This window comes from Zonotrichia leucophrys, chromosome 1A (genome assembly GCF_028769735.1).
Source record: "Zonotrichia leucophrys gambelii isolate GWCS_2022_RI chromosome 1A, RI_Zleu_2.0, whole genome shotgun sequence".
In the NCBI taxonomy this organism is placed as follows: domain Eukaryota; kingdom Metazoa; phylum Chordata; class Aves; order Passeriformes; family Passerellidae; genus Zonotrichia; species Zonotrichia leucophrys.
The window spans coordinates 27,848,514-27,861,747 of record NC_088170.1 but is presented as its reverse complement, the minus strand read 5'-3'; the positions used below and the strand labels follow the sequence as shown (position 1 = coordinate 27,861,747).

The following is a 13,234-nucleotide window of genomic DNA, read 5'->3' as shown; positions in this document are numbered from 1 at the left end:
TCTGTTTTGTAAACAGTAGCTTTCTGTCCTTTCTGTATGTCAGATTTGGCATCTATCTAGTTATTCAGGCTTCCAAGAGGTCTAGCTAAGGGTGAGGCATTGTTATATGGCTTAGAAACAGAAATACAGCTGTTGGATTTCAATAACCCTTGTGGGTCCCTTCCAACTCACAATACTCTAAGATTCTGTGAAATGCTTTGTTTTAAATCATTACTGTATCACACATCCTATCCTGCCCAGTCTAGGGAGACCCTGCCAACCCCCCCTTAGGGAATGGCTCCACTCCTGCCACTCCCTGACTCCTTTATCCTAATAGGGGCTCCCATATGACTTAGGGCTTCAAAGAAAGAATTCCATTTCCCTCTGTGAGCAATAGAAAGGGCAGACATTCCTATGAGGCAGTGCAGGGGTACCGACTCAGATACCTAATGTAAAGGCTGTTACCATTCTCCCCTCGTACATCATTACACCATGGCACAACTCTAGTTTCCAGGAAAAAGAAGCCAACCCTTATATTTTGTGGCGTGATTGAAATTTGTATAGTTTTATGCATTTCTAAAAGACATTCCATCATGGAAATGTTACTCACCACAGTAAGAAACATGAGATCTGAAGTCAATGACGATGCCGTGCTTGCCACAGACATAAGCATAGTGTGCCAAAGCGTTGCACAGGCAGCTGCTTCCACATTTGCATGCGTCAAAGCGGCAGAGCTGGTAGTACAGCCCTGGACTGATGTAGGCATGGCAGGGAGCAAACACCTCTTGGTTGATGATATCACACTGAGATGCATACCCAGCTAAGAGAAGGTGACATTGTTTTAGCCAGGTCCATTTTAATACAACAGTTAGTCAAATCAATAGCACGGAATATTAAAATTAAACATAGCCAGGTGTGCAATATATACACTTGCATACAATTCTACAGTTTAAAATTGATATTACAAACAACTCCCTCAATAGAGAACTCTACTTAAGATAAAAATAACTGTACTAAAACTCAATACTGTTATGCCTTCCTCTTATAACACAGGAAATTTAAATGGCAAAATAATATACTTCAAAAGAATAGTTAAAGAGTCCCCCAAAGCCTGGAGTATGGTTTTCCTACTTGACATTCATTTAGCTTTAACAATGGCCATGTACTTCCTGGCATGTGGTCTCAGGAAGCATTACAAAGCAGAGCTTGAGGGCATGCAAATCCCAAACTGGCCATACACCTTCTAGCAGCAACAAACCCTTCTCCTGCCCTCCAGCCACTGAAGCAGACTGCCACCACAAGTGGTGGAATAGCTAAGGAGCTCTGTGATGTGGATTATATTTAAGCCACTTTTGCTGCTAAAAGAATGCACCTCTCCTTCAAACTCCATGTTCATTTCCACAGACACACATTGACAGAAGAATTTCACATTTTTTGGACTCTCTCAGTAAACTAGATTCAAGGACTGAACTTAACAACTTAACTCAGTCGAAAATTAACCTGACAAAATAAGTAACCAAACAAACTTTTTTTTTTTTCCTTTGTTGATCAGGTCACTATCATCTTTGACCTGAAAAAGATGCCTGTGCTTGTAGCATGGTGTGGATCACTTCACTCTCTGCTACTTTTTCACAGTGATTCTTAGAGGATCGTGGTGAAATTCAGGCTGGAAAGGACCCTCAGAAAGTCATGCAGTCCACTCTCCTGCTCTAAGCAACACACATTTATGTCAAACTCCACCTTCACTGAGCTAGCACAGAACTGAGGGTGAGGCATGAAGGCTCTGAGCTGATCTGGCTGTCTTGAGAAGACAGACAGCAAGGAGTGTATAAAAACTCCTAGGATTCCCCACATTGTTAGAGATTTACTGTTATTCTAGCCTTGCTTCTACAGGCTTTAAATATGGATAAATCCCACATCCCTAGTGAGATCTGATGTCTGAAATGTTAAAAATATTAGACTACATTCTGTCAGAATTGGCAACTACAGTCTACCCATTGTCTTCATTAATTGAAAAGAGCAGCAATGCATAAAGGAGACAGTGAAAGTTCAACACAAACCATAGGCATGCCAACCAGCCAAAACTAAATCCTTGCCCAGGAATTTGAACAAATTCAAGGCTCTCAGATTGTCTGCAACAGTTTTTGTCAGAGATGGAGGATAAAGAAATTTTTAGTGCAATAATCATGGAGAAGCCAGAGACAGGACTTTTGATCTCAACACTGTCTCCTGTACTTTCTTTAAGAATCATGCATCAATCTTTCCTCTCAACTAGCATAATTTACAGGATCATAAACAGCTAAAAAGCTGCATGTATAGTAATCAGCAGAATTTAGTGCTCATAGTCGGTACACCCAGCACTAAATTACCAACTAGCTTTTATTTATCAAGTACTAACTTCATTTTACATACAAAATGTATGGGAAAATGATCTTTGCTGATGCCAAAAAAAAAAAAAGTGCACATCTAAACCTGAAGCTGAAATACATGTATGTGCAACTTTTTCACAGAGAAAAGAAAAACTGTCCCATAATAATAAGATACTGCTAAGTCCAGACTCCCCTGTGAAAATGTACCATTTTGCTGATTCACATTGCAGGGATCAACCACAGGAATATTGATAGGCATGGAGCAAGCTGAGGAAACCTTCCATGCATTGGCATGAAGTTGTGGGGTCCCTTCTATCATCCCTGCTGGAGATCTGAAAAGGAAAATATCAACACTGCAAGCATCCTGTTGACCTCAGGGTGTACATGGGTGGGGATGCAAGTTCAATAAAGAGGCTTAGGTTTATAGTTACATTGAATAGTCAATGTGCCAGAAGAATTTCCATCTTTGAGGTATAAAAGAAGAGAGGGCATGTGAAACTTTTTCCTCAATATTTTATTCCTGTGAAAATGTCCCTACATTCTAAGTCTGCTGTGCAGACAAATTTTGTGACATTATAGCTTGAGGAAATTTGGAGGAAATAAGGTTAAAAAGTAAGAAAATTATGCCCTTCTAATTAAAATATTCCTGTGATGCAGAATTACATTTTTTTACATTAAAACTTGATGTGGGGAGGAAAATCAAACAGTATTAAATGTCAGCCATGTGAGGATGATACAAGTATTATCACCCACTCTTTTTCTCAGTGCTCATATATTTGCTCTGAAGATAAGGGAGCAACAAGAAAAGGGAAAGTGCATTCAAATAATATCATCATCCAGAAACTTCTACAAATAATACGGTAGCTTTCTATAGCTACTTAAAAAAACACCTTAAAATCCATAAGTTTTTGACTTTCATATTTATAAAAGTGACTACCATTTTAATTAGGACATTTTATATTGGTTATTTTAATAAAGTTTGAGCATGTTAATGAAATTAAATTATCATATGATTATGTTCAACAAAACTTTTCACTTGTTGTTAAACACAATATAAATGCACAACATGAAACTTACAGAAAATCATCTCTTAAATTTCCATTGTAAGTTCCACATAGTCCTAATGTTCTTCTCTTCCATCTGACATCAACTTGAACATAGATCCTCTCTCCATCTTTAGCAAACAGTATCTTCAAACCAAAACTAGTTTTCAGTTGAACAAAGAGAGAAGATATATTCTGAATTTCAATAGCCCCTGAACATAGCAAAAGAAGAAGAAAAACAAAGTCACTGAAACCCAGCTTCCAGGTTGTACTGGTTTACCCATTAAGCAAAAAAAAATTTGAAAATTCAGACATAAAATGAAAAACTATGCACAGCCTCACCATCGGCCAAATATCCTCTCCCATTCTCTATCTGAGCTTATTTCCAGTAACAACACAAATCAGGAATTCCACCTACTGTTGACATTTTTAAAATGTCACAGCTTTCTGCACCTGTGAGTTATCTAGAAACCATGCTTGCACCTCTCTTTGTTTTTTTTTTTTCTATTTCAGAAGAAATCAAAGCAACTGCAAGCCCCTGGCAATGAGAAGGCAAGACAAGAAACCCCTTTTTTCTTAGTCTCCAGTGATATTACAATAGTAAGTAACAGATTTCTGTAAAGTATATTGAATCTTTAGATAGCAGGTTCTCTCTTACCACTATTGATGTGACATCAGTATAGCTCCTTCCTTGGACTGTATGTGAACTGAGCCCCTATCAAATTCCCAGCTTTCCTTCCCAGCAAATCCGTTATGTGAGGAAATGGAAATTTCACAGTCACAGCATTCATTTGCTACACATTGTTGGGCTACTTGCAGCTGAAGGCCTAAAGTAGATCTACCTTCATAAGCAGCCTCTACACATGCACACACACACAGATTGAAGAGAGGAAAACAAAATCCTTAAGGATGTCCTTAGGGAATCAGACTTACTAGATACACACAATTATCAAGAATGTGACACCAAAATACTTTTCATAAATTATATTTGTTGCAGACTGTGGAAAGAGACAAGAACGTGAGTAGGGACTAATTCAAAAGGAATAAAATGAAGTTACCAATCAAATTATGAAGCAGAACTGTCAACATAGAGCATAACTGAGCTATGAAGCTCATTGCCGTAGAAAACTGTGAATGCCAAAAGCAGTACTGTGACTGGACAAATTCAATGAAGAAAAGACATAACTGCAATCACCACCACAGGACTCCCTAAAATCTGTTTTGCAGAAGGCTGGGTAAGAACTTTACTCTCACTTAACTCTTTTAGAAAGAGACTAAAATTCCACTAACTGGTCACTGTGAATTTCAAAATTTAGCAGTATCATTTCTACCTTCAGTGCTTAATTTTATAACATGCTTTTAAGGCTGGTTTATTTTACTATCCTTTCCAAAACGATGAAGTAACCTGTCTGAAATCACAACATAAGTCAGTGGTGAAATCAATATAAATCCCATGGAGCACATGGATTCTTTTCCATTCTATTTAGTCTAAAAAGCTTTAAACAAGCTAGACCTTAGCATCAAGATCTCTTCACTTCCTTTCTTTTTCTTACCTCTCTCCCCCTAAACATAAACAAAATGAGTGGAATTTCTAAGTACTCTATAAGATAAGAAATGCAAAGAAATGAGGGCATAATGAAGAATTGTTTTACAGATGATACAAGTAAATTTCTATAATTATTACTAATGTTCTAAGAAGTAAGTGATTGTATGCTTTAATGAGTTATGTTTCAAGGAATTCCTTTTTCAAAGACTGATATTATTAAAAAGTTTTGGAGCATTTAAGAGACAGAATGTGAACTCTGGTAATATTCTTCTTCATGCACTCCTTACCATTGAGGTTAAAAACTTGGTTAGGGACAGCTTGGATCTGACCATATCTTGTGAGAGTTACTTGTTTCCTCACGTCATCTTCAAGAACCAGTGTTATAGACTCGATGCAGGCATGGTCAAAGTTCTAAGGAGAAACAAGTTTCACCATCAGAAACAGACAATGACATTAATATTACCATGGAAAAGAGAAGCAAACAAACAGGGGGGGAAAAAGCATATAGAAAGGAAAGATCAGAACTGTCATCAGGTAAATCAGTTGTAAACTATCACTCAAAGCATTAAACAAGGCACTCAAAATTGTATGTACAGCATCATATAACATTGCTTATGCATAATCTTCATATGCTAGAAGAATGCATTTTAGGTATTATGTCAGTATTATAGAAAGTGGACAGAGGTCCCCAGGTACTGATACTGGGTTGAAAATTCCATTCTTGCACGGCCACTTTGGGTACTGCTCATTGATGGGTTAACCACTGGTAGAGCAAGGGTCTGACCCGATCTAAATCAAGCTGCTGCAACCAGAGCACAAATGCAGCAACACAGGAGAAAGTAACTTTGGCACACATAAAATGTAGTGATGATCTCTGATTGCAGATAAAAAGGACATAAATTCTCCAGTATTACATTACAATAATTTATAAATATCTGACAATTGAAAAATTGTGACCTATAAACCGTGTCATATGCATCATTTTAGTGTGCAATCCAGGCAGAATTTATGAACCTCAATACAGGACAAAAGCCAACACTGAATTAGCCAAAACCAAGCATCTTATGCTCCCCAGGGTCCCCTCTGTTTTCATCCAGAAACTTTTCAAGGTGCCTAGAGCTCTACAAAAGGTTATTACCAGTGGCAACCTTATTTTTCAGTGGATACCTAACCAACCCTTTCATGCTTGAGGCTACCTGAAATGCCTCAAGCATGAAAAGGTTGGTTAGGTAGCCCCTAAAAAATAATAAAAACAATACCTGTGCAGGAGAAGGAGGTGCTTGCAAGAAAGGTAGAGAGGCACCAGATCATAATCAAGCTTTTGAAAGGAGGACATGAGAGACAGTCCCAGAGTAGGGCACTGCCCCCTGCTGAGGTGTCCAGACATCCCCGTCCTCAGCACATGGTCAGCTGTGAGTCACAGTCTCAAGGCCCCTTCTCCTGAGAGTCTAACAGCACCATTAAATCCACTCTCAAAGGTAAGTACTCTTTATAAGCACCTTTATTCCTAGTCTGTTGTTTATAAGCACCTTTATTTCTGTCTGCCAAAATATTTTCAAACAAGTATGTGTGGTGCCTAGTCTCATAGATGGTTTTCTAAAAGACATTGCTCGAACAAATAAAATATGTTATAACATATCAAATAAAATCTAAAGCTAGCAAAAAAAAAAAATTCTTGCCTAAACAGTGATGTATTAAACCTACAGTTCTGCCAACAGTCACGTTTCCAAAGCCTGACATCTGTTGGCGCCATAACTAAAGGTGTTTATACAACTTTGATATGCATAAATGAGTAAGTCTTTAGGCTTGATCCCTCTAAAGTTGCTATAGCTTTTACAAAGGGCAGTATAACATGTAGCAGCACAAACAATAACAAAAAAAAAGCTGTAAGATGATTTCAGTTTATATTTTCTACGTAACATTACCAAGTAGTTTACAGTAGAATTTATAGAAGATTGCCTGAAATATGGACAGACCTGATTGTTTCAACATTTAAAAAAAAAAATGTATCTTACCTGTCCACAAGGTGCTTTTTGTAAAGTGATTGTGAATTTGTTTTTTCCAGTGCCTTTTACCAAAATGTACTGGCAAATCCCAAGAAAGGTAAAATGGCGTCCATCAAATGTTGTGAAATGAGAGCTGCCTGTGATGGAGCACTCCGCTTGAGAGAAAAAGTATAAAGAATGTTCTCTTACATAAGAATGTATCATTATTCTGCAAATCATGTAAGAGAGGAGAAAATAAGAAACTTTCTCACCATTTCTAAGTATAAAACCCAGGCTGACTTTAATTTATCCAATAATAACGACATTTAGAAACAAATTACACTAGAGACATCTTTTTCCAACAGATGCCATCTCATAAAGAACACATCCATGGGCAGCACCTTTTGGTTCTAACTAGGTGAGATGCCTGTGACTAAAATACAAAAGACTTTTCTCTTTACTACAATTCGGAAGTATCCTAGAATCTTTTGTCTTTTTTTTTCCGATGACTCAGTATGAAAGAGGACCTCTTCTCCATCCTTCTAGGTATTATTGAACTGCCACAGGTATGCAGGGGATGCAGGTGTCATCAGGGCACACATTTTGGGAGTTTTTTCCAGTTCAAATCAGGAAGTTCAAATCTCCAGTTCATCCGCACTTACCGCACTTTCATTCACACCATGGGATAACATCAGAGCTCACAAACTAGATCCACTTTGCCTGCAGGAGGTTCTCTGTTGGAGCACATCTAACCTGCTCCCATTACTCACAGCAGCTCTGTCCCTAGGACCAGGCCAAAGTAATTGTAATAAACCCCTCATGAGTATACACAACACACACAAGACATAGGGAGTGCTTCTCAGTGGCAATTGTTTCACATTACAGATCCACACTGTCAAGCCTTGCTTAGCAACTGCTAAGCCTTATTACCTCATTCAAAGAGGGCTCCCTAATTTGTAAAAAAAAAAAACTTTCACAAACTTCATAATATAACCTTGTCTGAGGTACAGAACTATCAAGGGAGCTTCACCACCTGCCTGCTGCACGCTCCTCTGTGTAACTCATTACAGAGACACGATATCTTTAAAGATAAGGATGATTATTCAAACATGAACTGCTATTACAAGAGACAAAATGCAGTCTACAGCATCAGAATGATGGTTTTCCTATTACTTACAATAAAGTTGCACCTGAAAGTGAAGAGATCCTTATACCTGGCCTAGGTACTGCACAGGCAATAAAAACACACCATTTGTGGCAAATAACACTGAGCATAAACAAGAGATAGAAAACAAGAGGTGGATAGCACAGAGGTAAGGGAAGCATGTGGGAAAAGGCAGAATGAGTATGATCAGGCAAATAACAGCTTCATTCCAGCTGGCCCACAGCTACTGTCAATATCCACCTGCTTAATCTTTCTTCCTAAACTGGCGGCCAAAAGCCTGGGATCATATATGGTTCTGATGTCTTCAGAAAAGTTTATCATTTTTGTTATGAAATGAGAAAAGAGTAATGAAAGACAAATACCTGGACAATCATGATCAGTGCAGTTCCAAATGCCACCAGCGCAAATACTAAAAAGGAAAATCACACAACAGTAATAGTGTTCCGATTTTTAGCAAAATAAGTAGTTTTGAGTTAATTAATACGCCTACAGAATAGCCTGTATATTTTAGTGATACACAGGCCTCAGACTGTAAAACATAAACAGTAACTATTGTTTAAAATTTGTGTGACTGTGTTAAACTAACTATAGACAGTAGTCCTTGGGAGATGAAACACACGGGCTTTCACATACCAGTTGCTACATTCTTGTTCAATTTTTGAGCCTACAGGGAAAGCAGTTCCATGATAAATACAAGGACAATTCGACAAAGAGATACAAGTTCCATTTTCCATAATGAGACCTGTTGGGAAAGAAGTTAATTAATGAGATATAAAAAAAAATTAGCCAACCCCAGATCACTGCTCTTCCCCCATCTGACTCAAACTTTCCAATCTCCCAGGAGGTGATGTTATCAGTCTTAAACAAGGACCAGCAAAAACATTTGCCAAGTGAGTGCAGAGAGCTCAGAGCACAGCTCCCTAATAAGAAGTTGCCACTCTGTATTGTTGCTTTATGAAAAATGTCTGCCTTAAGCATGTAAAACTGTACAGACTCAAAAATTAAAAGATTCTGAAATCTCACTATCTTTAGTCTGTCTAGAACTAGGATGGTTCATAGTCCCATCAATAATTTTTGTCCCATACAGGTCTCAGAAACTTTGGTTTCTTGTACAGAGCATGACACATTCTGTTTAAGGAAAATTTCTATACATTTTTGAATAATTCAAATAAAGTGGACTAAATCTGTGCAATATCCTGTTGTAGGAAGCACTAGTAACATCTCCAGATTTTAACTGATATTGCATGCTGAGACACCTTTGTAATCTAGATAAATGTTTATCACACAACAAAGGGAAGAATCAGAGTGACAATAACAACATCTAGGGCAGAATTTACAATATTCATAATTTCCAGGCACTAAATTTAACCACAGTCTATTTAGACATCATTATGGTGTTGTATAGTAGCTTTACACATATTTTTTGAAATAACATTGACAATATTTACCATCTGGACAGTAACAGCCATCTAAACAGTGCAGATTGCTGCCAAGACAATCCTTTTCAAATGTGCAAGTTGGTGGACAACAACTGATACAGTCACGGTGAACAAAGGTGTCTTCACACTTCTCAGCTACAAAAAAAACCCATGGTATACTGAACATCAGTGCAATTTCTTTTTCCATTCTAGAAACTCCATTTCTGTCAAATAAACATTGTGCAGCTCTTCTGGTATAGATAGGTAATCAGATCAAGTAAAATGGGTGTTTTGAAAGAGTTTTAACTGAGGAACTATGGGGAAGCTCTTGTCAATATTTAAGTCTCTCTTTAGCAAATCCTTTTATCATCTCTCCAAAATAAGTTATAGCTTCTGTGACATTCTGTGAATGTTTTCATATCTCAGGTAGTTCTAAGCCTTGTGCATGAGGATGAGCTGCAACTGATGGGTGGTAGTGATAACAAGAAGGAGCTGGATTAACTACGTTAATTCTGTTATAGGGCCAAGAGAGGCTGAGAGGTCTTCTGGGACAAAGAGCAACAGCAAATCTCCACAGATGTTTGCTCTTTGTCCTAGAATATGGTCAGCACACATGATTTTTCAAGAAATCCACAGAAACATGAATTTTGTATGGATCTAAATCATAGCACAATGGAATTAAAATATTCCTCGAGCAAGTCATTGACTTCATTGTTTGCCAGCAAGAGCGAAACTGGCTGATCAACTTGAGTATCAGGTTTGAGTTCTACAAGGAAAAATGTTGTCAAGATGAAATATTTGAACTGAATACATGGGATATCTCAAAGGTTCATGCTTTATTGAAGAGTCTTACTACAGGCAGGAAAGTCATCCCTCCAGTCCCGCACTGGGGACCCAGCGTGAGAACATGCTCTAGCGTACTCTGTCACTGCCCTGCAGTATGTTTCATCATCATCCACTCTGAAATGATAAAATAAGAGAATAATCAAGGAAAACGAATCCCATCTAAAAATTTCTGCCATGTGACATGGTACAGGATATTTCACGCATAGCTGACACCACTCAGTCATAAAGGCACACAGGGAAAATATAAAAAGGAATGAACTAACATTGTGGTTTTATCATTTGATCTCACTAAAAGTTATTTCATTTTAATATTCCAACAATGAATGAAACCACTAATGTATTATTTTTAAAAAGAGCTACTTGAAGTGAAAGAGAAGCAGGACCTTTGAAGACAATGGACAACTCAACAGTCTCAAGATCCCCATCTCAGGCTTCTCCATCCTGCATGGCATAGAAACTCTGACCTACACTTAAAAAGGGCATTCTGGTTCAAGAGAGAACTTCAAGTCTCCAATTGCTTGAACTTAGATGAGAAGAACCCTATTATGGACTCCTGACCTTGTGCTGAAGTTCTCAGAGGCAGAATTATTATCCACTAAATACTGTGGACAGGCTCAGGACAGCACAGCCTTGGGCAAAGACAAGATTTCTGCCTTAGTCTATATAGAAGAAGCTGTACAGTGCATTTTTACCAGAATCAAATAAAAAGGCATTCATTAATATGTAGGCAAGTTCAAATTTTATTCAGATGTAAGTCACATACGGTGAAATACCACCAAACTTTTGTTACTGTGAAAGTCGAACAATTCACAACATTCGCTGTGGAAGATCTGGTGCCAAAATCAACTAGTCATAGCATGACATTTCTATTATAAGCATGTTTATGACAGATCAGCTGAGTTTGTCCCTTAGCACACCAGATCATGCTTCCAAAATTAATCGTCTTAAGAATATGTTGTATTGTGTTTGTATTCTGCTTTCAACACATCTATTATCAAATCAAACACCACTACACTCTTTGTTGCAGTGATCAGAGTCTCTCCAACTCTCTTCATCTAATCCAATTAAATGGGTCTTAATAGAAAGAATACTTGGACTATACTATGGCCACACAAAAAACCTTCATAAACTGACACTAAGCCACAAGAAAAGAGGTCTCTTTATATACAAAATAAGCCTAAATTAATGAATTTCTGAGACATAGAAACTTCAAGGTTTTTAACATTCACAAAATTCACAGCAACATGCATCAGATTGTTCACAAAAAATCCAACCCTCCTTAACACCACAGCAGTGATTCAATATCCTACTTGAAAAAAAAATGGCTTTCATTATTCTTCAAAAGTCACAGTAAATTCCTGAGTTACACAGAGACCATACAGAGGCAACTCATCTCTTTTCTGAGCAACACCAGTGTTTTCCTACAAACACAAATTCTTCTATCTTGACTCTATGGTAAATCAGAAAGCTAATCATTCATCAAAAATTGAACTAATAAGTTGTAATGGATTATACTGAGGAATCCTTATGTTTAGTCTTGTGATCCTTTCTGCGTGCTTTTGATTAAACTGGTGAAACTCTGAGTATTATATACACTGGAAAAAATCCTCCTATTTCTGACAATTACTTCTTCATTTGAAAACCTTACCAAAAAGAAAGTGGTACATTGCCCAACTATCTCTTCAATTACCAGAGTACAATTTTAACTTGAATGACTAGAATTAATTAGGATACCAGGTTGCCTACTATGCCAGCAGCTGAGGGGGTGTGACTCCCATCAAAGCAAACGAATTCAATTTCTTTTGACAGCTCTGAATTTAAGTAAATGGCACCATTTTGTAAAAATTCTACTCATTTGAATGATAGTGGTTACTCATAAAAACCAGTCCAGCTGTGTCTGACAAATGGCCCAACTCCTCCAGTATTGTTGATATTTCTTCCTAGTATTACCTCCACATAGTTCTGTTTCTGGGACTCCAGATAAAAGTTTCTTGGGTTTTTTGTCATTAGGAACCCATTTTTGTCATGAGTGATACTCCAAGAATTCACCTTGCACTTACTTGTTTAGTGTTTCCCTGAATCTATGTAAGCCCTTAGCAATCAAAATATCCCTTGTCAGGCTGGTTTTGTGCCCTTTGTCCCCACACAAATCACCCTCTGAGAAACCCTGTCTCTCATTTTGAACTTGGTTCTTCCCAGCTTCCCACAATGTTCTTTCATTCTGGTCCCATACAAAAGACTGAGCATTCATTTCATGTGTCAAGATTAAATACACAAGAATTCAAGTACTTACCTGCAAAGATCATTCATACAACTTGAAATATAAGAATACGGATCTATACTTTCATGACAGCTGAGAAAAGGAAACTGTAGGAATATTTGGCACTTGAAGAATATGTCCTGTGCATTAAGGAGAATCAGTAAATGGAAGTTAGCCAATACTTTCTGAATAGGCATCATTCTCTTTAGCTTTGTTTCCCTAGTCTAAGGTCCTTTATGTCCCCATTAAAATTTGAGCATGGTGGTGTCTCAATTTACTATTATATCTCTTTCATTATTCTTCCTAAAATTTTTCCTCTGTGCCTAAGCCTTCTTGACTGCACGCTGGTCCTAAACCACCTGGGATGAAAAAGTGTGAAATGACAAAGAAAAGTATTTTGTGTCAAGGCAGTAGCTGACCTGCAACTATTTCTGCAGTATTCCACAATCTCTAAAATAATGAGGTGCAAGATGTCAGAACTGGAAACTGAACCCAAGTTTGATGCAGTAATGAAGAGCTCTGCCAGCAGACTGGTGCCACTTGGCACATCCAGTCTGAGTCTTTGTACTTTTAAGCTAAACGCATGAAGAATTTCAGGCACTCCCTAGCAACAGCCCTGATCT

General features: G+C 37.7%; 1 protein-coding gene across 1 annotated transcript in view; it reads right to left on the bottom strand.

Moving 5' to 3' along the window:
- Nucleotides 1–13,234, bottom strand: part of OTOGL (otogelin like) — a 90,718-nt gene that overhangs the window by 63,349 nt on the left and 14,135 nt on the right. The window contains exons 10-19 of the mRNA XM_064701999.1: nt 12,645–12,751; nt 10,359–10,465; nt 9,536–9,661; nt 8,721–8,829; nt 8,450–8,496; nt 6,953–7,098; nt 5,225–5,348; nt 3,426–3,603; nt 2,556–2,680; nt 590–799 (exon numbers count right to left, since the gene is read on the bottom strand). Coding sequence (XP_064558069.1) covers nt 590–799; nt 2,556–2,680; nt 3,426–3,603; nt 5,225–5,348; nt 6,953–7,098; nt 8,450–8,496; nt 8,721–8,829; nt 9,536–9,661; nt 10,359–10,465; nt 12,645–12,751 — 1,279 coding nt within the window. The remainder of the gene's footprint in view (nt 1–589; nt 800–2,555; nt 2,681–3,425; nt 3,604–5,224; nt 5,349–6,952; nt 7,099–8,449; nt 8,497–8,720; nt 8,830–9,535; nt 9,662–10,358; nt 10,466–12,644; nt 12,752–13,234) is intronic.